Here is a 26,962-nt window from a genome sequence, read left to right on the forward strand (position 1 = left end):
TTTCCCATGAAATTGCAGCGAATCACTGCCTATAAGCATGGCAGTGTGAGCAAAACCTTTCCAGCCTCTGTCCCCCACCCCCATCACATCGCAGAACAAGCTATTTCTTCTCTCTGAGCTCTCCTCCCTGGCTCCCTGCTGGGTGCGACCATCCTCTGCCGCGTCCCTGCAATAAGAGAAGGTGAAAATCAGCCTGCAGGTTTAAATTAATTGCACTTCTCAGTTACACTGTGAGTTAGCCAGTGCTTTAAATCACCGCATTCTAAACTTCTAGTTTAAACATAATTGGAAAGAGAAGCTGACGTTAAAGTAGTGACAGAATAAACCTAACTGAAGGAGAACAGTGTGAGGCATTCCTAATCAAATACTGGAATAATCTGTGAAAATCATGCATAAGCAGTTGACTGTTTTATTAAATACACCTCTTCCTGATTTGGGACACTAATTTAAGCCCCTTTTTGTTTTCAAAACTTACCTAGTGAATTAGGTTGCTTTCATGCTAATGGAACATTATTTTTACTCATGATGCAATTGTTTTCAAAATAGAATTTAAAACATCTAATTCTAAACGTTATCAGAAAATGTTGGAAATAGCTCTGTTTGAAATTGTGTGCTTTGACAGTTAAGATCTGAACGATGTTGGATGCAAGAGATCAGGTCTTGTGTTACCAGCACTAGCTTCAGATATTTGAGTTTATCCTGTCTTCATTTGGAAAAGAAAACAGATGCAGTTAGTGGCGCTGCCTCTGGGCTCCCAGGGGACTGTGTCCATATCCACACTGAAGCACTTTTCACCCTGTGTTGGTAATTCTGTATTTACTTTGCTGGGCCACCGAATTATAAGCAGGATGTCCTCATTTCTGTGTGCCCATGGTGCGTGGAGTGCCTGGCGTATGAGCCAGTGGCAGGTGACATTGCTAGAAGAATTTAGAGTTTGACGTCCCTTATATGTGGAATCTAAAAAGAAATGAGACAGAGGAACTTAGGAAACACACAGAGACTCACAGACAGAGAATGAACTTACAGTTGCTGGTGGGAGGGATGCAGAGAGGCGATAGTTAGGGAGGTAGGGATGGATATATACACACTGCTGTACTTAAAATAGATAAGCAGCAGGACCTACGTAGAGCACAGGGAACTCTGCTCAGTGTTACATGGCATCCCGGATGGGAGGGGAGTTTGGAGGAGAATGGGTACATGTGTATGTATGGCCAAGGCCCTTCGCTGTTCACCTGAATCTATCACAACATTGTTAATCGGCTGTGCCCCAATACAAAATAAAAAGTTTTTAAAAAAAGAGTTCATGTGAGTAGTGACGGAAAGTAAATGAAGGAAGACTTTTTCCTTTGTTATTTTTTCCACTTTCATGTGGCATGTTTTGCTATCAATTTTGGCTCTTTTATGCATAGCTAAAACTGACATATTGTATTTCTGAAAAAAAATTTTCTATTAGCATATCCTGTCAAACTCTAAATAGAGGCAATCCTTAGAGCTCATATTTGTGTGCAGTCATTAATTGCTAAGAATGATAATTTATTAGGAAATGCAAGATTGTATTAATGTTATCTGGAATGGAATTCTTCTTCCTTCCTGAAATCATAGCAAATTATTAAAATTGCATGTGGGGAGTACAAAGTTAAGGAGATCAAATTTGTATTACAAGGACATTTGAGGTAATTAATTTTTAAGTATATCTTGCTTTTAAAATACCAGACTATATTTATTATACATAATAATAATTTTTCTAAACCTCCATAAAAAGCTGTTCTTGCCATTTCTCCTTTCTTTGTCAGTTAATTCTCAAACCTAGAATATGGCTTTATGTTTCTGTTCTACACCAACTGACTGAATTATGTTGGGTCTTATATAATGCAGTCTAGTAGAGAATAAATGCAAATGTTACACATTCTTGTGAACCAAATAAGTACATAATTGTTGGTGAGTGCTTTTGCCTGTAGCTTTAAAACAGTGAATGTTTGTAATCAGGGCTACTCCTTAGCTAGTGCACACCACTGAAGCATAATGGCTAGTTTCTGTACTGATTGGTCCAAGCCTTGCAGAGTATTAAAGATTTTGACAACTACCTCTGCTTAAAAGATGACTGAAACCCATGCAAATGTCAAATAGTTTCGGAGTCATCATGGGAGTATTAATGCATTCTCAGAGTAATATCACCTGATGCGAAGAGCTGACTCATTGGAAAAGACCCTGATGCTGGGAAAGATTGAGGGCAGGAGGAGAAGGGGATGACAGAGGATGAGATGGTTGGATGGCATCACCGACTCGATGGACATGAGTTCGGGTAAACTTGGGGAGTTGGTGATGGACAGGGAGGCCTGGTGCGCTGCGGTTCATGGGGTCGCAAAGAGTCGGTCACGACTGAGTGACTGAACTGAACTGATGAAATTCCAAATCTCTGAAACGTGGAAATTGGAGAGCGATAAGTGCTGCACGAGTCACCCCAACCCCTACCTTTCTGTCACCCCATGTCCAGTTCATCAGCAAATCTTACTTGCTCTACCTTGAAAATGTTTGCAGCTTGTCTTCTCTCTCTACGTTCACTCTGTTGCCATAGCTCGTGTCCCATCCTGTCTCTCCTAGACTGTTGTGATAACCTTTATCGATCTCCCAGCTTCCATCTTTGCCTCCAATGGTGGTGTATTCAAACAGAGGCCAGAGTGAACCTTTAAAAAAAATTCTAAATCACAAGCTAAAGGCCACAGAATCTGCGTGAGCCGGCCCTCCACCCGTCTTCCTGGGCTGCCTGCTCCAGCCACTCTATTCTTCCAGGTTCACATCCCCTCCTGGAATATGAGCGGCTTGCGGGCAAGAAGGTCTTCTCTTTGGTTCTCTCCCATATCTTCCATTCCAATAAGTATATTGGCACGCAGTAGTTGCTCAATGAATAGTAGTTGAATGAATGAATCATTGCACAGATTTCTAGTCATTTCTTTTGAATGAACTCTGTATTTAGAGATAGGAAGCTGAGTATGTTCTTAAATTTCTTTTTGTTCTTTTTATCTAACAGTGTTGTTACATGTGAAACATACCAAAGGAAAAGCAATATAAATCGTTTGGATTCTCTTCTTTAAAAACTTATAATTCAAAGCAGATAACATCAACAAAAGGTACCAACTAATATAAAGCAGAATTAAGTCTATTAAGTGTTAAATTATGAAAAAGAAATGAGATCAATATGAAAAAGAAATCACTTAATTCTGCTGTATGCACAAATCCTTTCTAAATGGAAAGATTTAAAAAAATAAACATTTTTCTGAACCTTTATCAAAGTACACTCTTTCCTGTATTTTATATTAAAAGCTACGTTTGGTGGAGGCTTAGTCACTAAGTTGTGATCAACTCTTGCGACCCCGTGGACTATAGCCCTCCAGGCTCCTCTGTCCATGGGATTACCTAGGCAAGAAACTGTAGTGGGTTGCCATTTCCTTCTCCAGGGGATCTTCCTGATTCAGAAATTGAACTCTGGTCTCTAGCATTGCAGGCAGTCTACTGCATTGAAGGCAGATTCTTTACCAAATGTGCCACCAGGGAAGTCCTTTTTTTTTTTTTTAATTTTATTTTATTTTTAAACTTAACATAACTGTATTAGATTTGCCAAATATCAAAATGAATCCGCCACAGGTATACATGTGTTCCCCATCCTGAACCCTCCTCCCTCCTCCCTCCCCATTCCATCCCTCTGGGTCGTCCCAGTGCACCAGCCCCAAGCATCCAGTATCGTGCATCGAACCTGGACTGGCAACTCATTTCATACATGATATTTTACATGTTTCAATGCCATTCTCCCAAATCTTCCCACCCTCTCCCTCTCCCACAGAGTCCATAAGACTGTTCTATACATCAGTGTCTCTTTTGCTGTCTCGTACACAGGGTTATTGTTACCATCTTTCTAAATTCCATATATATGCATTAGTATACTGTATTGGTGTTTTTCTTTCTGGCTTACTTCACTCTGTATAATAGGCTCCAGTTTCATCCACCTCATTAGAACTGATTCAAATATATTCTTTTTAATGGCTGAATAATACTCCATTGTGTATATGTACCACAGCTTTCTTATCCATTCATCTGCTGATGGACATCTAGGTTGCTTCCATGTCCTGGCTATTATAAACAGTGCTGCGATGAACATTGGGGTACTCGTGTCTCTTTCCCTTCTGGTTTTCTCAGTGTGTATGCCCAGCAGTGGGATTGCTGGATCATAAGGCATGTCTATTTCCAGTTTTTTAAGGAATCTCCACACTGTTCTCCATAGTGGCTGTACTAGTTTGCATTCCCACCAACAGTGTAAGAGGGTTCCCTTTTCTCCACACCCTCTCCAGCATTTATTACTTGTAGACTTTTGGATCGCAGCCATTCTGACTGGTGTGAAATGGTACCTCATAGTGGTTTTGATTTGCATTTCTCTGATAATGAGTGATGTTGAGCATCTTTTCATGTGTTTGTTAGCCATCTGTATGTCTTCTTTGGAGAAATGTCTATTTAGTTCTTTGGCCCATTTTTTGATTGGGTCATTTATTTTTCTGGAGTTGAGCTGTAGGAGTTGCTTGTATATTCTCGAGATTAGTTGTTTGTCAGTTGCTTCATTTGCTATTATCTTCTCCCGTTCTGAAGGCTGTCTTTTCACCTTGCTAATAGTTTCCTTTGATGTGCAGAAGCTTTTAAGGTTAATTAGGTCCCATTTGTTTATTTTTGTTTTTATTTCCAATATTCTGGGAGGTGGGTCATAGAGGATCCTGCTGTGATGTATGTCAGAGAGTGTTTTGCCTATGTTCTCCTCTAGGAGTTTTATAGTTTCTGGTCTTACGTTTAGATCTTTAATCCATTTTGAGTTTATTTTTGTGTATGGTGTTAGAAAGTGTTCTAGTTTCATTCTTTTACAAGTGGTTGACCAGAGTTCCCAGCACCACTTGTTAAAGAGATTGTCTTTAATCCATTGTATATTCTTGCCTCCTTTGTCAAAGATAAGGTGTCCATATGTGCGTGGATTTATCTCTGGGCTTTCTATTTTGTTCCATTGATCTATATTTCTGTCTTTGTGCCAGTACCATACTGTCTTGATAACTGTGGCTTTGTAGTAGAGCCTGAAGTCAGGTAGGTTGATTCCTCCAGTTCCATTCTTCTTTCTCAAGATCGCTTTGGCTATTCGAGGTTTTTTGTTTTTCCATACAAATTGTGAAATTATTTGTTCTAGCCCTGTGAAGAATGCTGTTGGTAGCTTGATAGGGATTGCATTGAATCTATAGATTGCTTTGGGTAGTATTCTCATTTTCACTATATTGATTCTTCCAATCCATGAACATGGTATATTTCTCCATCTGTTAGTGTCCTCTTTGATTTCTTTCACCAGTGTTTTATAGTTTTCTATATATAGGTCTTTAGATTCTTTAGGTAGATATATTCCTAAGTATTTTATTCTTTCTGTTGCAATGGTGAATGGAATTGTTTCCTTAATTTCTCTTTCTGTTTTCTCATTATTAGTGTATAGGAATGCAAGGGATTTCTGTGTGTTGATTTTATATCCTGCAACTTTACTATAGTCATTGATTAGTTCTAGTAATTTTCTGGTGGAGTCTTTAGGGTTTTCTATGTAGAGGATCATGTCATCTGCAAACAGTGAGAGCTTTACTTCTTCTTTTCCAATTTGGATTCCTTTTATTTCTTTTTCTGTTCTGATTGCTGTGGCCAAAACTTCCAAAACTATGTTGAATAGTAATGGTGAAAGTGGGCACCCTTGTCTTGTTCCTGACTTTAGAGGAAATGCTTTCAATTTTTCACCATTGAGGATAATGTTTGCTGTGGGTTTGTCATATATAGCTTTGATTATGTTGAGGTATGTTCCTTCTATTCCTGCTTTCTGGAGAGTTTTGATCATAAATGGATGTTGAATTTTGTCAAAGGCTTTCTCTGCATCTATTGAGATAATCGTATGGTTTTTATTTTTCAATTTGTTAATGTGGTGTATTACATTGATTGATTTGTGGATATTGAAGAATCCTTGCATCCCTGGGATAAAGCCCACTTGGTCCTGGTGTATGATCTTTTTAATGTGTTGTTGGATTCTGATTGCTAGAATTTTGTTAAGGATTTTTGCATCTATGTTCATCAGTGATATTGGCCTGTAGTTTTCTTTTTTTGTGGGATCTTTGTCAGGTTTTGGTATTAGGGTGATGGTGGCCTCATAGAATGAGTTTGGAAGTTTACCATCCTCTGCAATTTTCTGGAAGAGTTTGAGCAGGATAGGTGTTAGCTCTTCTCTAAATTTTTGGTAGAATTCAGCTGTGAAGCCGTCTGGACCTGGGCTTTTGTTTGCTGGAAGATTTTTTATTACAGTTTCAATTTCTGTGCTTGTGATGGGTCTGTTAAGATTTTCTATTTCTTCCTGATCGAGTTTTGGAAAGTTGTACTTTTCTAAGAATTTGTCCATTTCTTCCTCGTTGTCCATTTTATTGGCATATAATTGTTGATAGTAGTCTCTTATGATCCTTTGTATTTCTGTGTTGTCTGTTGTGATCTCTCCATTTTCATTTCTAATTTTATTGATTTGATTTTTCTCCCTTTGTTTCTTGATGAGTCTGGCTAATGGTTTGTCAATTTTATTTATCCTTTCAAAGAACCAGCTTTTGGTTTTGTTGATTTTTGCTATGGTCTCTTTTGTTTCTTTTGCATTTATTTCTGCTCTAATTTTTAAGATTTCTTTCCTTCTACTAACCCTGGGGTTCTTCATTTCTTCCTTTTCTAGTTGCTTTAGGTGTAGAGTTAGGTTATTTATTTGACTTTTTTCTTGTTTCTTGAGGTGTGCCTGTATTGCTATGAACTTTCCCCTTAGGACTGCTTTTACCGTGTCCCACAGGTTTTGGGTTGTTGTGTTTTCATTTTCATTCGTTTCTATGCACATTTTGATTTCTTTTTTGATTTCTTCTGTGATTTGTTGGTTATTCAGCAGCGTGTTGTTCAGCCTCCATATGTTGGATTTTTTAATAGTTTTTCTCCTGCAATTGAGATCTAATCTTACTGCATTGTGGTCAGAAAAGATGCTTGGAATGATTTCTATTTTTTTGAATTTACCAAGGCTAGCTTTATGGCCCAGGATGTGATCTATCCTGGAGAAGGTTCCATGTGCGCTTGAGAAGAAGGTGAAATTCATTGTTTTGGGATGAAATGTCCTATAGATATCAATTAGGTCTAACTGGTCTATTGTATCGTTTAAAGTTTGTGTTTCCTTGTTAATTTTCTGTTTAGTTGATCTATCCATAGGTGTGAGTGGGGTATTAAAGTCTCCCACTATTATTGTGTTATTGGTAATTTCTCCTTTCATACTTGTTAGCATTTGTCTTACATACTGCGGTGCTCCCATGTTGGGTGCATATATATTTATAATTGTTATATCTTCTTCTTGGATTGATCCTTTGATCATTATGTAGTGACCATCTTTGTCTCTTTTCACAGTCTTTGTTTTAAAGTCTATTTTATCTGATATGAGTATTGCTACTCCTGCTTTCTTTTGGTCCCTATTCACATGGAAAATCTTTTTCCAGCCCTTCACTTTCAGTCTGTATGTGTCCCCTGTTTTGAGGTGGGTCTCTTGTAGACAACATATGCAGGGGTCTTGTTTTTGTATCCATTCAGCCAGTCTTTGTCTTTTGGTTGGGGCATTCAACCCATTTACGTTTAAGGTAATTACTGATAAGTATGACCCCGTTGCCATTTACTTTATTGTTTTGGGTTCGAATTTATACACCATTTTTGTGTTTCCTGTCTAGAGAATATCCTTTAGTATTTGTTGGAGAGCTGGTTTGGTGGTGCAGAATTCTCTCAGCTTTTGCTTGTCTGAAAAGCTTTTGATTTCTCCTTCATACTTGAATGAGATCCTTGCTGAGTACAATAATCTGGGCTGTAGGTTATTTTCTTTCATCATTTTAAGTATGTCTTGCCATTCCCTCCTGGCTTGAAGAGTTTCTATTGAAAGATCAGCTGTTCAGGGAAGTCCTTAAAAGCTAAGTTTAAGAGACACTGGCGTGTCTCACACGCTAGCAAAGTAATGCTTAAAATTCTCCAAGCCAGGCTTCAGCAATACCTGAACTGTGAACTTCCAGATGTTCAACCTGGTTTTAGAAAAGGCAGAGGAACCAGAGATCAAATTGCCAACATCTACTGGATCATCGAAAAAGCAAGAGAGTTCCAGAAAAACATCTATTTCTGCTTTGTTGACTATGCCAAAGCCTTTGACTGTGTGGATCACAATAAACTGTGGAAAATTCTGAAAGAGATGGGAATACCAGACCACCTGACCTGCCTCTTGAGAAATTTGTATGCAGGTCAGGAAGCAACAGTTAGAACTGGACATAGAACAACAGACTGGTTCCAAATAGGAAAAGGAGTACGTCAAGGCTGTATATTGTCACCCTGCTTATTTAACTTCTATGCAGAGTACATCATGAGAAACACTGGGCTGGAGGAAGCACAAGCTGGAATCAAGATTGCCAGTAGAAATATCAATAACCTCCAGTATGCAGATGACACCACCCTTATGGCAAAAAGTGAAGAAGAACTAAAGAGCCTCTTGATGAAAGTGAAAGAGGAAAGTGAAAAAGTTGGCTTAAAGCTCAACATTCAGAAAACCAAGATCATGGCATCTGGTCCTATCACTTCATGGGAAATAGATGGGGAAACAGTGGAAACAGTGACAGACTTTATTTTGGGGGGCTCCAAAATCACTGCACAGCCATGAAATTAAAAGATGCTTACTTCTTGGAAGGAAAGTTATGACCAACCTAGACAGCATATTAAAAAGCAGAGACATTACTTTGCCAACAAAGGTCCGTCTAGTCAAGGCTCTGGTTTTTCCAGTAGTCATGTATGGATGTTAGAGTTGGACTATAAAGAAAGCTGAGAGCCAAAGTATTGATGCTTTTGAACTGTGGTGTTGGAGAAGACTCTTGAGAGTCCCTTGGACTGCAAGGAGATCCAGTCAGTCCATCCTAAAGGAGATCAGTCCTGGGTGTTCTTTGGAAGGGCTGATGTTGAAGCTGAAACTCCAACACTTTGGCCACCTGATGCAAAGAGCTGACTCATTGGAAAAGACCCTGATGCTGGGAACGATTGAGGGCAGGAGGAGAAGAGACGACAGAGGATGAGATAGTTGGATGGCATCACCGGCTCAGTGGACATGGGTTTGGGTGGACTCCGGGAGTTGGTGATGGACAGGGAGGCCTGGTGTGCTGCGATTCATGGGGTCGCAAAGAGTCGGATATGACTGAGTGACTGAACTGAACTGAGTGTGTGTAAGTTAAATAAATAACAAGGATTTATTGTATAGCACAGAGAGATATAGCCATTATTTTGTAATAACTTTAAATGGCATGTAATCTATAAAAATATTGAATCCCTATGTTTTACACCTGAAACTACTATAGTATTGTAAATCACTGTTCTTCAATGAAAAAAGTTGTTTGATAAATATTCTTGTGCATATATTTTTGTTCACTTGACTTTTACGTTCAATTCACTTTTTAGGTAAATTCCTATAGGTAAAATTGCATGATCAAAAAATTTTTTTAATAAATGGAAAGATACAATATATTTTTATATACAAAAATTATATATCAGCCTTTTCAGATAAATACATATTTCAATGAAACTCCACTGAGGTTTCTAGTGGGATCTTTGTTTATTGTGTTGATTGACTGTTTTATTTGAAATTCACCTTCCTTTGCCACCCAACCCAAAGTGTCCCTCACACTCTACATCAGACCTCCATGTTTTATTTGGTAGAACAGCGTCTTTTCCCTCAACTTTATTGGGTTATAACTGACAGCACTGAGTAAGTCTAAGATACACAACACAGTTACTTTATATGTGAATATATTACAAAATGCTGCCATAAGTTTGGTTAACACAGCCATTACTTCACATAGTTTCAATTTTTTATTTTGTAGTGAGAGCTTTCAAAATCTACTCTCTTAGCAACTTTCAAGTAAATATGCAATGCAGTATTGTTAACTATAGTCACCACGCTTTACATGACAGCCCCAGAACCTACTCATCTTATAACTGGAAGTTCATAGCCTTTGACTACTTTCATCTCTTTGCCCATCTCCAGCCCTACGCCTCAGCCACATCTGTTGTCTGCTCTCTGCTTCCATGAGTTTAAGTATTTCTTTAGATTCCACACAGAAGACAGATCATGCAGTTTCTGTCTTTGACTTATTTTGCTTAGCATCCTGCCCTCAATTTCCATCCATGTTATTGCACATGGCAACATTTCCTTCTTTTTTATGACTGAATATGTGTGTGAAAGTTGGACAATAAAGAAGGCTGAGCGCTGAAGAATTAATGCTTTTGAACTGTGGTGCTGAAGAAGCCTCTTGAGAGTCCCTTGGACTGCAAGGAGATCAAACCAGTCAATCCTGAAAGAAATCAAACCTGAACATTCATTGGAGGGACTGATGCTGAAGGTGAAGCTCCAATTTTTGTACCTGATGCAAAGAGCTGACTCATTGAAAAAGATCAGAATCCTGGGAAAGACTGAGGGCAGGAGAAGAAGAGGGTGACCAAGGATGAGATAAGCATCACCAGCTCAATGGACATGAGTTTGAGCAAGCTCGGGGAGATAGTGGCAGGACAGGGGGGCCTGGTGTGCTGCTGTCCACGGGGTCACAAAGAGTTGGACACAACTTAGCAACTCAACAACAGCAACATTTTGGTGTGTACATAAACATTTTCTTTATCCATTCATCCACCAAGGGATACCTATGGTGGTTCCATATCTTGGCTGCTATAAATAATGCTGCAGTGAACATAAGAGTGTGGAAATCTCTTTCATTTCCTTCAGATATAAATACATACCCAGAAGTGAAATGACTGGATAATGTGGTGGTTCTGTTTTTTAATTTTTTGAAAAACCTTTATACTCTTTTCCATAGTGGCTGTACCAATTTAAATTCCCACCAGCAGTGCCCAAGTGTGTCCTTTTCTCTACATTTCTGTACATTCTAACAGGTGTGAAGTGAAATCTCACTGTGGTTTTGCTTTTCATTTCCCTGGTGTTTAGTGAGCTCAAGCACTTTTTCACGTACTTGGTCGTGTGAATATCTTCCTTGGAAACGTGTCTATTCAGGCTCTTTGTCCATTCCTTAATTGGATTATTTGTTCTTTTGCTAATGACTTGTATGAGTCCCTTCTATATTTTAGATTTTAGCCATTTTTCAGATGGGCTTCCCAGGTGGCTTAGTGGTAAAGAATCTGCCTGCCAGTGCAGGAGACACAGGACGCAGGAGTTCAATCCCTGGGTTGGGAAGATCTCTGGAGGAGGAAGCGGCAACCCACTTCAGTATTCTTTCCTGGAAAATTCCATGGACAGAGGAGCCTGGCAGGCTACAGTCCAGGGGATCACAAAGACTTGGACACAACTGAAGCGACTGAGCTTCAGCACCACTATTTTTCAGATATGTGGTTGTAAATATTTTCTCCCATCTTGTAGCTTGCGCTTTCATTTTGTTGATTGCTTCTTTTGCCATGCAGAACGCTTTAGATTGGTGTAGTTCCGCTTGTTTATTTTCGTTTTTATTCCCTGTGTTTGGTATTGTAACTATAAAATCATTATGAAGACTAAGGTCAGTGAGCTTTTTCCTGGTTTTCTTCTTTGGTTTCAGGTTTTGCGTTTAAGTCCTTAGTCTTTTTCCAGGTTTTTTGAGTGATATTAAATAGAGGTCCAGTTTTATTGTTTTTCATTTGAGTATCATTTTTTCCCTAGCACCACTTATTAAAGAGACTATCTTCTCTCCACTGAGTATGTTGGTTCTCTTGTCAAACGTTGACCATATTTATGCATGAGTTTACTCCTGAGCTCTCGATTCTGTTCCACTAGTGTTCCACATGTCTGTTTTAATGCCAGTACCATGCTGTTCCTATTGCTGTAGCTTTGTGCTATAGTTTGACATTCAGATCAGATCAGGTCAGATCAGTCGCTCAGTCATGTCCGACTCTTTGCAACCCCATGAATCGCAGCACGCCAGGCCTCCCTGTCCATCACCAACTTCCAGAGTTCACTCATTAGGAGGTATAATAACTCCAACTTTGTTCTTCTTTCTCCATATTGCTTTGGTCTTTTGTGGTTCTGTGTGAATTTTGCCATTTTTTTCCTATTTCTGTAAAAAATGCCGTTGGAATCTTGATAGGGATTATGTTAACTCTAGAGATGGCTTTGGGAGTATGAACATTTTACCAATGTATTAGTTCTTCCAGTTATGAGTATGGAATGTCTTTCCACGTATTTGTGTCTTCAGTTTCTTTCATCAGTGTCTTATAGCTTTCAGTGTACAGATTTTTACCCACTTGGTTAAATTTAAACCTAGGTGTTTTATAGGTTTTGATGCTGTTGTAAATAGGATTGTTTGTTTCTCTTTCAGATTAGTCATTGTTAGTATATAGAAATGTAACTGATTTTTGCTTATTGAATTTGTGTCCTGCAACTTCCCTGATTGTGTTGATTAGTTCTGACAGGTTTTTGATGGAGTCTTTAAGATCTTCTATGAAAAAAAAACCGTGTCATCTACAAACATCAACAATTTTACTTCGTCTGTTCCAATTCAGATGTGGTGTGTTTTTTTTTTTGTTTTTTTTTTTCTTTTTTTTTTAGGGGTGTGTGGTTGGTTGGCTTCAGTTATTTTTGTTGTTGTTAGTTTCTTGCTGATTGCTCTGGCCAGGACTTCCAATACTGTGTTGAATTGGAATAGTGAGAGTAAGTACCTTGTCTTTTTCTCTAAGAGTTGTACCTTTCACCATTGAGTATGACGCTGGCCGTGGGCTTGTCATATATAGACTTTACTCTGTTGAGGTATGTTCCACCCATACCTAATATATTGAGAGTTTATATAATGAATGGGTGTTGAATTTTGTCAGATGCTTTTTCTGCATCTATTGAAATGATCAGGTGATTTTTATCTTTCATTCTGTTAATATGATGTAGCACATTTATTCATCTGCATATATTGAACTGTCCTTGCATCCCAGGGATGCATAATATGAAACATTAATTTTTTGTTGCTGGTGGGAAATGAAAAGTAACCATCTACTAAAGTTTGAAATATGCATACCATTTGCCAAGCAGTTCTATATTGAGGAATTTGTAATAAAAAAGAAAGCACCAGTATGCAGAAATAGATGTGCAAGGATTATTTATTGAAACATTGTTTTTAAGACAAAAAGGGACTGGAAACTACCTAAATTTTCATCAGTAGGAGAATGGTCACATAGTTTCTGTAATTCTATCCTCTGGAATATTACATAGGCTTGAAACAGTTGTTAAATATTTTTCATTTGAAGGACTATTCAATATATATTATTAGATGCCTACAGAATTTCAGAGAATGTTTTGTACAATCCATTTAAAAATTAAAATAGTATATATATTTGTATATATGGATAGATTTTTATTTATAAACATAAACATGTGGAAAGAGACATACCAAGCCATTAACCATTGCTATATCATTAAAAGTGAAAAATGGGGAGCAGGAGAAAATATTATTAATATATATTTTATGCCATTTTATTGTTCAGCTTCGTAAAACATGTTTGCTTTCATTTTAAAATTTTAATAAAGATTGTTCAATGGTAAATGTAAATATTCACTGTAGGACATTGGTGGTTTGGCTCTGCATATGTGTAAATACTATATAGTATGAGCAGGGAGGTCCAGCACTGTTGTATTTGGTCAGGGATACATTCGTATCCTATACATTCGTATACCTATCACTGATTTTGTTGATATATGGCGGAAACCAACACCATACTGTAAAGCAATTATCCTCCAATTTAAAGTAAATAAATAAATTTTTAAAACTAAGACTGCTGCTGCTGCTAAGTCGCTTCAGTCATGTCCAACTCTGTGCGAACCCCACGGATGGCAGCCCACCAGCTCCCCCGTCCCTGGGATTCTTCAGGCAAGAACACTGGAGGGGGTTGCCACTTCCTTCTCCAATGCATGAAAGTGAAAAATGAAAATGAAGTTGCCCAGTCATGTCCGACTCTTTGTGACCCCATGGACTGCAGCCTACCAGGCTCCTCCGTCCATGGGATTTTCCAGGCAAGAGTCCTGGAGTGGGGTGCAATATGACCTCATATTCTAGAGAATATACAAACATTCCAAGTCCTGAACTACAACAAGAATAAAGGGAGTCCTTGAAGTAGAAGAAAAGGACCCCAGACAAAAATGTGGAAACGTAGGAAGAAATGAAGAACCCAGGAATGAACTAACATGGATGGACTTGGAAGGCATTATGCTATGTGAAATAAGACAGAGGAAAAACAAATGCTGTATCACTCATATGTGGGATCTAAAAAAATACAACAAACTACTGAAAATAACCAAAAAGAAGCAGACAGATGGATACAGAGAACAAACTGGTGTTTACCAGTGAGGTAGGGGGTGGAGGAGCAGTGTAGAGGTGGGGAATTGGAGGCACAAACTGCTGGGTATAAGATAGGCTCAAGAATGTATCATACAAACGGGGAATACAGCCAATATTTTGTAATAACTGTAAATGGAAAGTAACCTTTAAAAACTGTATAAAAAATTTTTAATTAAATATAAACATTTTAAAATGTTAAAAAAAAAAAAGATGTCTTCATTGAGAAAACAGCAGGTTTCACTGGACTGATGTAGCAGTATTCTTCTAAAAATGTACCTATAGTTTTCAGGTTTGGAACTTGAATTTCTTTTTTCAACCCAGTTAAAACTTATTCTAAGAAAGAATTACTAGGAAGCCAGGTTATGAAACAAGTCACTCTAGACAAAAGAAAACAATCTTTCATTGCTTAAAGTGTTAAGCTCTTCTTGGTTGACTCTTTATAACTGTTTAATCTGAGGTGAAGACCTAGTTTATCTAGCATACTGCTGCTGCTGCTAAGTCGCTTCAGTCGGGTCCGACTCTGTGCAACCGCATAGACGGCAGCCCACCAGGCTCCCCCATCCCTGGGATTCTCCAGGCAAGAACACTGGAGTGGGGTGCCATTTCCTTCTCCAATGCATGAAAGTGAAAAGTGAAAGTGAAGTCACTCAGTCGTGTCCGACTCGAGCGACCCCATGGACTGCAGCCCACCAGGCTCCTCCATCCATGGGATTTTCCAGGCAAAAGTACTGGAGTGGGGTGCATGGCTAAATCCAACAGTAACATTTTAAAAGTTTTTTTTTTTTTTAAACATACTGTCAATATGGACATTTGAAATAAAGACTGTTTATCATTTTTCTTTTTTATTTCAGAACGCTTTACCCTGTACAGCTCTAAAAACCTTAGACAAGCATGGAATAAGTAAGTTTTTAATGCAGATTATGCTTTCTCTTTATCTCTCTTAATTTTTAAAACTCTCCTGATAAGTTTCTCATGACATTCTTTCATTTGTTCACCCAATTATCTAGTCATCCATTCGTTTAGCCATTAGACAGCTATTTAGTCCTATTCGCCAGCCCCTGTGTTTCACCTGAGCCAACACTCTTCTATGAGCAGAGTGAGGTTGTATTCATTGCTTTAGAGTTGTTAATTTTGAAATTCACTGTGGTCTCTCTTCTTCTAACTAGATTCCAAGAAATGTTTTAGCATCCTAAAATGATGTTTCTTAAGTACAATATATCCACTGACTTTCTGATCTGATTAATGTTGGTGACAACCTTTGAGCTAGATGAAACTGATCTTTCAAATGTTTTCAGTTTACCTAATTTTTTTTCCCTTGAGCCTTAATGGGAAGCTAAGTACATGTGCCACTTGGAGTATATGTACACTGTTGATTTAATTTCTATTCTGTCATCACACCTTGTTGAAATTGTTTTATTGATTGGTTTCAAAATTTGGTGACGTCTGATGATCTGAGTGTCTCAAGTGATTCAGGGGGTTTTTTTTTGTTTTTTTGTTTTTTTTTTTTTGTAAGCCAGACTGCTAGTAAATCTTTGAAAGTTAGGAAGCAGAGTAATTGAGTCACTCCCATTTGGTTGTGAGCATCACATCTCAAGAATTATGTTGGGGGAAAAGGTAACTGGTTCTGCTTTGATTAAGTTAACTATTATTTGTCATAACAAAATTTTGTCTACAGGGAATTTAGTGTTATTGTCTCCCTTTTTACTCTTTTGACATGTTTAATTTTATATGTCATCAATTATGGAAAAAATAGAAACTTTTTATAATAAAAATGCCTTTAATCAATGATGTCAGTAGATAACATCAGACAGCTTATTATGAGGAACTCATGAAATGAATACATTAAATTCTTCAGTGGACTCTTTGAAAGATTTGGCAGTTTATTTTGATTAAATTCATACTTAGAAGAACACACCAGTATAATTATTTTTGTCTAACACAGAACTTCACATTTCCCATTTGAAAGGTCAGTTCTTAATATCTACAGAGTCTCCCCTGGGCAGCACGCCCTCAGCTGGGTGGAGACATTCTGTGTGTGTTCCTCACCCTTTTAACCTCCTCCACCCTAACTTCACTGATCAGTGGTCTAACATATTTTAATTAAGTGCTTTCATATACCAGGTACTATCTTCAGTATACAGTTCCCATTTTAATTAAATCATCAAACACGTTTCTCATAACTGCTCAATAGTTTTGACTAACCTGGTATCCATTTTATGAAACAATTCTTGATAAAGCAGTTGAATCTCCTAACTCCATCTCTGAAGTAACAGAAAAACTGGCAAATCTATACAGAGTAGCGTTTGTGGAGAACAGCCTTCAGTTTAACTAACCCTCCATTTCCTTCCTTCAGAGGGATAGAGCTGAAATGACTTACAAATCACCCGGGAAAATAAATGGCAATTTTTATCCACTTAGAGTAGCTGAGAAAGGACAGGGCAGGAAGACATCAAGATTTTCTTGGAAGCGTTTGTTCTGTCATCCTTGGTGTTACAAAGTGGCTGTAACAACTCAGCAGCATTTCTTCAAATGACAGTGTCCAGAACCAAAGCAGGAAGCAAAGTAGACAGCAGTAAAGGAACTTTCTCCCCATCCTGCTCGTATCAGGGAGGAATATCTTGGAGATGCCCAGAGAGATTTATCCCTATGTCTCTCTGATGGGGCAGACCGCATACCCTCCCTTGGCTGGGCATTGGTAAAAAGGGAGGGGTGGACCACTTTGTCCCCCGGCCCTGACATATTGCTGCCTGTAAGGCAGGGTTTTGTTAGTAGGGAGGAAACAGGAATGGCAGTTAGGTACAGGCAGTCCATGATAGCTGCCACCATGATTCGGAAATACTGTCTATTGTAGTAAACTAAAGTACATCTAGGTAGGCTTTTCTTTAATGCTCAATTACCTTTTCTTCTTCTAAATAAGTCAGTTTTAATATTTTAGTGCATATTCATTCAGACCCCAAAATTGTATATGTTACATGTGAGAATACAAACATGCTGTTTTATCACATGCTTCATCTCAAAAATAAATACAGTTCTTCTATGTCAAAAGAAAAGAAAGACAGGGGAGGGGAGGGGGAGGGCAGCTGATGATGCTACATGATGTTGGGTCCGCTCCTCCTGTGGATGGTACCCCAACAGCATCTACACCTGACCCACTCCAGTCTCATCTTTGCATCTTATATTCAGCACCTACCATCTGTATGCCCAGATGGATGGCCTCTTTTTGTTCAACCATTCATAGTGACTAGTGGGACACCTCTCAGAGAAGATACTTTTGTCCATTTACATCACTCTGTCTCAGGAGAAACTAGGCTGTCTCGTGTCTTTCAAAAAGAAAAAAACAATGGAAGTACTATTCAAGCTTTGCATTGCTTTGCTTCATTCTGACCACCTAAGACCTGATGCTTTCCTTTCTGTGAGAGGTGCTGTTCATGTCACAGTTCCTGTTCAGTCGCTAAGATGTGTCTGACTTTGCAACCCCATGCACTGCAGCAAGCTAGGCTCCTCTGTCCTCCACTATCTCCCAGAATTTGCCCAAACTTATGTCCATTGAGTCGGTGATGCTATCTAATTATTTCATCCTTTGCCGCCCCCTTCTCCTTTAGCCTTCAATCTTTCCTGTATAAGGATTTTTTTCCAATGAGTCAGCTCTTTGAGTCAGGTGGCCGAAGTATTGGAGCTTCAGCTTCAGCATTAGGTCTCAATAAAAATGATAAACATCACTAACAAAATTTGGCTGGCTAACACTCCAGTATTACTGCTGTAGAAATTTTGAAAACTGGACATTGTGCTCAATCTCGAATTTTTTCTTAAAAGATGCTAGACTTAGTAAATATGATTTTACTTTTGAGAAGAATGGCATTTAAGGACCATTAGGCAAATGGTGGCTTTCTCCTTCACTGCTAACTAATTTGCTTGTCGACAGCACAATTACGAAACCAAAGCAATTGCTAAATTCTCTTGTACAGCAGTAATAGGTTCAAAATAAAGTGAACTAATTTGCAAGGGCTGGCTTGAATTCAGTTTAGACAGGTTAATATAAGATGGGCAGGTTAAGAGACAAGTGTAAGTCACTGTTCAGAATTAAGAAACACAGTCTTTAAGAATATGTATTAACACAGCTGTTGAAGCTAAGAGAGTAAGAATTTCTTGAGAAATGAAGCCTTACATCTCTTTGAACAGCTGTAACAAGTGACCCAGTTTATTTTGGGACCAAGTCTGCCCTAGGTAACTCCCATGCAATTCCCTGCTGACTTCATTTATACCAGTGACCATGGGCATAGTTTTATCCTTTGAAAGATTTTTTTAGTATTCTGGTGAAACAATGCAGTGATCGGAGAAGAATATCAACAAGATTCAGCAGATATCTAAACCGAAAAGGACAATATAAAGAAGAAGTCTTAATTATAGGATCGAGAATAATAAATACATATTAATACAGAAAAGAAGGTCCTTTTATTCCTTCCTACTGGAATTTCATGATCCATGTGGTTTCTCTCTGGCTTGAAGGGGATTTTGGACTAAAGAGAGACAAATCTTAATTTTATAAATACATGTTCTGTTTTCCAGTGGCCTTCAAAACATTCCATTTTATTTCCTTGGAGTTATAAAGACTCCCCCTATTTTTCTTCCAGATCTCTCTATTTATAGTTGTCTGACATTGGCATGCATGTGCAATCAACCAAGAATTCCACCCACTTAAAAGATCTTTTATTATTTTGGCTGGAGAAGAAGCCTTAGTATATATTATCCAGCAAAGTTAAGGGTAGGATTCCAGGAATGCATTTGCTTGTTTTGGAACTTTTTAGCAGCTGAACAATTTTGGAGGTTTGAAAGTAGCAAAAAGAGAACTAAGGATAAACCACCAAGTCAGATTTGGAAAACAAATTTCATGGCTGATAAAGCAAAGCATGTCCACAGACACTGAACAGGTGTTAGCCAGCCTTTTCTACTCCCTCCACCCCCATGCTTTAGTTCTGCTTATAAGCCTTCTAGTTAGTAAGTCCAACTAGATTTCCCTAAGAATTCAAAAAAAGAAAAGATGACACTTTAAGATGTGCAATAAATTCAGAGACATTACAGTGAGGATACCCTTACGGAAATGCAAAAATAGAGACGATAACATATACCTGCATGTATTGTCAGATACCAGTAGAGTTGCAAACCCTCATTTAGGAGCTTTAGAAGTGTTTTCTTGCTTGGCATTCTTGAACTTTCTTTGAATGTTTTATCTGATTTGATGATTAACTTCCAAAACATATTTTTAAAGTGGCAATGGCTTGCTAGAAAGTTGTGCTCCATGTTCATAAAGCACAATGTATTTAAAATAATATTTAGAGGAGTAACATAAATCTCACTCTGTATATTTATATTGGTGGTTCTCTACTGTATATTTCTTATCATATGTTATTGCATTCCATTAAGATACAAGTAGGTGACTTCTCAAGAAAGAAAAGCCCTGTTTTCTACTCTGCCTTATTGTTCAAAGTCGACCTAAAATTTTCTAAAGTAATAATGTATTGCAGAGGAAGTCCAAGCTTTCAATTTCTCTCAATTTCAATTGCTTAGAAATCTTAGAGGAAGGTAAGAACAGTTTTTGACACTAGGAGGAGCAGTTGAGTTGAACCAGATCTTTGAATCCTCTTTTTCCAGTTTCACTTTTTTTTTTTTTTCCCTCATTGTTGATCATTTTTGTTATAATTCTGTTTACTTCAGAGTGACAGTTTTAATATATTTAGTGCCTGGAGATTTCTTCTCAGCATATTTTCAAAGAGATGGTTCTTTGCATCATCCATCACCTTTTTAGGGATAGGTTTATTAAGGTGACAAGCAGTAAAGCGGACAGTAAAGCAGACGTTCTGGAATTCCTTTCTCTTCACTCAGAGGATGAACTGAGCAGCAGTTGTCAGCCGCCCAGCTCTGGGGATTTGAGTCCAGCATCGGAGGCTACGAGGGATGTAGTTCCTCTCCACACCCTTAAAAATATGATTTTTAACACTTGGACAGTCAAATCCAAGCAGGTCTCTTGTCCTGACCTTGGACACCCACACATGGTATTGTTCAGAAGCTCCTGGTCTCACCTGCCTGCTTACAAAAAAAAAATCACAGTTCAGAGCAGTTTCTGGGGTGACTTGTTTTCAGAAGGATGAATCATTAGTTCAGTTACTGAAAGCATTATGGAAGTGTGATGTTTATCTGATCTATTCACCCCCTTGCCACTGAACAGAGAGCAATTCTTCTAGAAAACCAAAGAGTAGATTCTTGAAGAGGAAAGAGGAGGAGGTCCTCAAGTAGGAAATGCCTTCCAGGCTCTGGTGGGAGTCAAAGAAGACAGCATAAAAGTCTGTCCAGAGATGCACGTTGGAGGCAGCTACCAGGGGATGAAGAGAAGGCTGTCTAAGCAAAAGCTGGCAAATCTGTCAAAGGCCTAGCCCTGATCACTGATAGTAGCTACAGCATAAAGTGATAACATGTGAGAGGCACCTGGTAAAAAGCCTGACACACACTCACTAATCCATAGTCCTGATGCTGCTGCTGCTAAGTCGCTGCAGTCGTGTCCAATTCTGTGCGACCCCATGGACTGCAGCCACCAGGCTCCGCCGTCCCTGGGATTTTCCAGGCAAGAGTACTGGAGTGGGTTGCCATTGCCTTCTCCGAGTCCTGACTGTGATGGGTAATAAACCATCGGACAGTCCTTTGCAATATAGAATTGGCTCTCACGTATGTTGGGCCATCTTCATATGCTTATAACAATATTGGAAGGTAGGGCAGATATTATCATCTTTACTTTATAGCTTGAAATAAAAAGCATGCCGAGGACAGTCGATCCATGCTATTGAGAGTTACAACTTAGATGGTATGCCCCAGAGTGAATCTTAGGAAGTATTGTCATGTTGAAAACCCTGATATTCAAACAGGGTTATCGGTGCCGGATTTTTGTTGTTGTTGTTGCTCTCACTGTGACTCTGGGTCAGGAGATCTCTTCTGGGGCCTGGTGTCATTCATTCCAGGTCTAGGTTTTCAGCAGTGGGAGAGCGGGGATGGAGTACAGACCCGATTTCCTCTCTCCTGCGGAATAGTGTTTGTAGCAGGCCGACCACCCACACCATCAACCAAGGTGTCTCCTGCCACTGCCGAGTAATGTGCCATTGGCATGAAGGCGGGTTGGTGACAAGCCAAGGGCTGGAGATGAAGGGCCTGCCAGCCACCTACTCAGACCCTGCTGGTGGAATTTGTTGCCCATTCCACACAACTCCCACTGCCCCAAGAAATTACCTTCTGTCATTTCGTGTCATTGCCAGATTTCTTGTCCACATCTTTCTTTGTGTAGCAAAGAATTCGCTGACATTAGTAACTCCTGGTGACGGCCGAGGGCAGGCCCCATGCCTTTTGCTACCTTTTAGAACAGGTTTTTCGTTTCCCTTCTGATAGGCAGAAACCATCCATCTTCCCTCTTACTAATTGGCAGTACGTGCCAGGCTTGGGAGTTGGCAATAGCCGTTGTTTTTCATCCTTTCAGATTACGTGTTGGACTGTTCATTCAAAAGTACACACTTCTGGTGCAGCTAAAACCTTCTTTCTCCCATCAGCTTATTAAGGGATAAAACCCAACCACACTTCTGAAACAGCAAAAAGTTTCCAAGAGCAGCTGGGCTGCTCGTTTCCCTGAAAGGACGATAGAATTAGGCTTTCTTGAACTGTTCCCCAAGACAGATCCTTGAACTGTGAACTGAGGAGGCTGTCTGCTTCTCCACAATATAAAATGGTGTATTTGTATTCTGTGGCTGCTGTAGAAAATTACCACAAATTTATTGATGTAAGACACCACAAATGTATTGTCTTCTCTTGGGCAGGAGCCTGGATGGGCTCAGCTGGTTTCTTTGATCTCGGTCTGACAAGGCCAAAAACAAGGTATTGGTAGCTGGTCCTTGTCTCAGGGCTCTTGGGGAGAATCTGCTTCCAGCCTTATTCAGATAGTTTGCAGAATTTAGTTCCTTATGGCTGTTGGACTGAGGTCCCATTTCCTTTCTGGTTGTCAGTTGGGGACCTACCCCAGCTCTTGAAGGCCATGTATATTCCCTGTCATCATGCCACCTCCTTCTTTAAACCAGCATCCATGCAACAAGTCTCCTCATACTTCAAACTCTCTCTCTTTCTTGCCCTTCTGTCCCATCTATTCTGCCTCCAGGAAGAGAAAGGTCCCTTCTTCCAAATTGTACAATCCAGCTTAACCTTTCTATTTTAAGACCTTAGTTGTACCCTCAGGATGGGTCCCTTTTGCTTGAAAAGTAACACATTCACAGGCTTCAGGGGTGGATGGGTGAGAGGACATCATTGGGCCTTTCTGCTTTTCATGAGTTTTACTGGGGTTTCCTACTCAGTGATGAGTTGTACTGGGGTTTCCTACTCAGTGATGAGTTGTACTGGGGTTTCCTACTCAGTGATGAGTTGCGGGGTGAGGCAGAGCAGAGAAGGCAAACCCAGCCGTCATCCGGTCAGACACTGCCTGTTTTGCCCAATCTCTGGCTAATCAGGTGACAAGCATAGGCCCCTGACCCTAAAGGTTCCATATCGCCTGGTTCACATTAGCTCCGCTCAAAATTATGTATAAGGAAAAAGCCTGTTTCCATCCTAGCAAAGAGAATAAAAGAGATTATTCTCAGGAAAGCTCATCGTCTCTAAGAAAGTAAAAATTTGGCCTGACATTTCTTTCCCCTGTAGGTCAGTGCCGTCCAGCGGAACCTTCTCTGTTGATGAAAATCTGTAATCTGCACTGCCCAGGGCAATAGCCATTAGCCCACCGTGGCCACTGAGTCCTTGAAATGTGGCTTAGGAACTGAATCTTAAATTTCGTTTAAATTTAATTACCGTAAGTGCCCTACATACCAACAAGTTCCATTCTGAGAGCGTGTTCGTAAGTCCGATTTGTTTGTAAGTCCAACAAAGTCAGCCTAAGTACCCAAATAACACAATGAGCTATAGAGTACTGTACTGTAACTGGTTTATAATACTTTTCACAGAAATAATATGTAAAAGACAAACGCAACACATAAAGAGAGCATTTTTAATCTTGCAGCATATAGTACCTTGAAAAGTTCAATAGCACAGTACAGCAGCTAGCTTACAGGGCACATTCACGTCTTGAGCGTTTGCAGTGTGAAGGTTCGAATGTGGGAGACGTACTGTAATTTAAATGTAAATAGCTGGCACTGGTAGCTACCAAACTGGGCAACACAGCTGTGGCTCAGCATGTAAACTATCCATTTATTTTAGGTGCCCACCAATGTAATTCAAGTGTGGGTGTCTGATGCTTGGAAACTCTGTGCTCAGAAGTCCTTGCATTTTACACTCAAGTGCCTGAGGATCGAGCTCGATGTGCTTGCTTCTCACCTCTGTCTTTTGTTTGTAAAAACTCTGGGCCTCCCTAGTGACTCAGATGGTAAAGAATCTGCCTGCAATGCAGGAGACTCAGGTTTGATCCCTGGGTTGGGAAGATTCCCTGGAGAAGGGAATGGCAACCCACTCCAGTGTTCTTGCCTGGAGAGCTCCGTGGACAGATGTTCCCGGTGGGCTACAGTCCATGGGATCACAAAGAGTCAGATATGACTGAGAGGCTAACACTGAAAAGATAATAGCTCTGGAGGACCCAATAAGTGTGATAAATCTGCAGAGGGAATGGTGGAAGTATCAGGGCACCCAGCAGACATGCCGCCCCTGCCCCTCCTTCCAGGGGCCATGCTCTTCCTTCCTGAGAGCTCTGCCTACTTCAGGTGTCTGCATCCCTTCTCCTGTTCACCCTTCATCCCCTCACCCTGCATTTCCTTCTCCTTTTCTCTCCGCTCTTTGCTGTTGGGAACTGCTAGGGGTTAGACACACAGCTCTCTACCCTTTTTGAACTCCCTGAAGAATTCACCTCTTTGCTGTTTTCCCGGCCTCCTTGAACTCCCTCGACTCTGATCAGAAAATGCAGAAAGGCTCAACTTCCCCTTATCCACATATGAGATGCTATTGAGAGGAGCTCCACCTACTAAATAAGCCTCTCATGGCCCCTGTGGAGACATATGTTAATTCTTTAACTTCAGAACATTGTAAATTGCCGCATCTGAAGTAAGTCGGAAAAAGATAAATATCGTATTCTAATGCATATATCGGAGAAGGCAATGGCACCCCACTCCAGTACTCTTGCCTGGAAAATCCCATGGATGGAGGAGCCTGATGGGCTACAGTCCATGGGGTCGCTACCAGTCTGACACGACTGAGCGACTTCACTTTCACTTTTCACTTTCATGCATTGGAGAAGGAAATGGCAACCCACTCCACTGTTCTTGCCTGGAGAATCCCAGGGATGGCGGAGCCTGGTGGGCTGCCGTCTATGGGGTTGCACAGAATCGGACACAACTGAAGCGACTTAGCAGCAGCAGCAGCAATACATATATACGGAATCCAGAAAAATGGTACTAAAGGATTTACTTACAGGGCAGCAATGGAGAAACAGACATAGAAAATAGACGTATGAATATGAGGAGAGGGGAGGAGAGGGTGAGATGTTTGCAAAGAGTAACATGGAAACATACATTACCATATGTAAAATAGATGGCCAATGGGAATTTGCTCTATGGCTCTGGAAACTCAAACAGGGGATCTGTATCAACCTAGAGGGCTGGGATGGGGAGGGAGATGGGAGGGAGGTTCTAAAGGGAGGGGATATATGTATACCTATGGCTGATTCATGTTGAGGTTTGACAGAAAACAGCAAAATTCTGTAAAGCAATTATCCTTCAATAAAAAAAAAATTAAAAAGCCTAAAAAATTTTTTTCTATTAAATTGGACAATTACATTGATACATTTTCAAAATGTTAAATCAGTTTTACTTTTTGGAATAAAACTGCCTTGGTGTTGAAAGAAAAAATATGCAACATTTTTAAGCATGAACAGAAATGCAGAAAATTGTATTGCTCTTCATTTATTAAAAATTGCTGGCTTTGAGATCCCTTTCCTCAGCACTTATTTTTTTCATTTTTCTTTTGATTAAGCAAATATTTATGAATTTAGTGAATCGTCAGCCTCTAAATTAATATGAGCATAAGTTGTCACTGGAAAGGACGGCTTGAACAACAGTGTCATCTCTTGTATCTACTGTCGCCCACTTCACACTTGACCTTGGTTGATTTTCATGAAAATTAGGATTGGACAAGGGACCCAATCATTTGTGAGGACAAGGGGCCCCCCTCATCCTTTGGGGAGACTTTCTGTAAAGCTGGGGCTCAACTTCCCCTCATTGTGAAGAGACAGTTAATAGACTGTTCATGTTGACAAGTGCCTCTGACATCTGCTCGGCAGCCAGTGGTCCTACTGATCTGGTAAAAATACAGTCAATAAATATTGCTGATACAAATCAAAAAAGAACAGAAAAGGGGAAAGATGCCCATGAAAGCTCATTATTGGTGCAAACGGCCAGAAATCACTTGAAAGCCACATAAGCTTTGGTATAATAGGGGCCAAGTTCCAATCTTAGATCTACTTCTGAACCATTTAATATTCAGGAAGCTCACTAGCCAGTCTGAGCCCCAGATTTTCAGTCCTTAAGACCCTTGGCAGGATTACATTCCACCCCCGCCCCACTTGTGTTTTTCAACATGCCCTGCCCTTTCCTTCCAGTCCAAGGGTTTCATTCATTTCAAGATAAGTAATTGTCCTTGAAAATGAGTACCACTGCTATAAAGGGTCCTCAGATATCTGGAATATTCCTTCTGCCTTTCTAGAAATTCATATGCTGAATTTCTTGGACACCAGATAATTTTTTAAAAATACTTCTTATGTAGAAACAAGAGTCCTCTTCCCCAGCAGTTCCTTCCTAAGAGTGATATGTTAGCAAATAGTGTTGTACATAATTCATGGAAAACTGTGATTTACCCTAGGTCTTGAAACTCATCTTATTAGACAGTTTTCCTAATTAAAGTGAAAGAAGCCCCATAGACAAGCACTGTTACCAAGTTCAAAGCCTCTTTTAGACCTCTTCCGTACATGTACATGAACTCTGTACCTAAGCTGCTGGGTAAGCCCAAACCAGTTACATAGAACCTGGGTGTGCACTTGACCTGAGGGTTTCATTTGTGAGACTCAAAGTAATTATTCTTATTGACTGCAGCTCCTACGTGGGGAAGACTTAGGTTTAGAAACACAGAGAATAAAGGCTGGGAGCATGACTTTAGTTTCGTTCGCCTGTCATCACTGACAATCAGATGGGGAGGGGACACCAAAGGAAACTGCCTTTTTTTTCAGACACTGAGCCAAGTCCATAACCCAAGGCACAAGGCCCATGTTACTTTGTTGTATCCGTCATGGGAGTGACTTTAACAATAGATTTTATTTCGTCTTTGACAAAAACAATAGAGATACATGAAAAAGGCTTAAACACACATATATACAATCTGCAGGCCAATTATTATTTGTCTTATCTGAAAGAGTATTTTTAGATCATTTCTACATTTTGGGGGGTAGCAGAAAAAGCCAGTGGTGATTTAAAATG

The 26,962-nt window shown here is 39.6% G+C and overlaps 1 protein-coding gene across 4 annotated transcripts in view; it reads left to right on the forward strand.

The window, feature by feature from the left end:
• The window catches only part of CDK14 (cyclin dependent kinase 14), a 666,835-nt gene that overhangs the window by 496,564 nt on the left and 143,309 nt on the right, over positions 1-26,962 (forward strand). For all 4 annotated transcript variants that reach the window (XM_055589676.1, XM_055589677.1, XM_055589678.1 and 1 more), the window contains one exon: positions 15,287-15,335. In XM_055589676.1, the coding sequence (XP_055445651.1) occupies positions 15,287-15,335 (49 nt within the window). The remainder of the gene's footprint in view (positions 1-15,286; positions 15,336-26,962) is intronic.

This window comes from Bubalus kerabau, chromosome 8 (genome assembly GCF_029407905.1).
Source record: "Bubalus kerabau isolate K-KA32 ecotype Philippines breed swamp buffalo chromosome 8, PCC_UOA_SB_1v2, whole genome shotgun sequence".
NCBI lineage: Eukaryota > Metazoa > Chordata > Mammalia > Artiodactyla > Bovidae > Bubalus > Bubalus kerabau.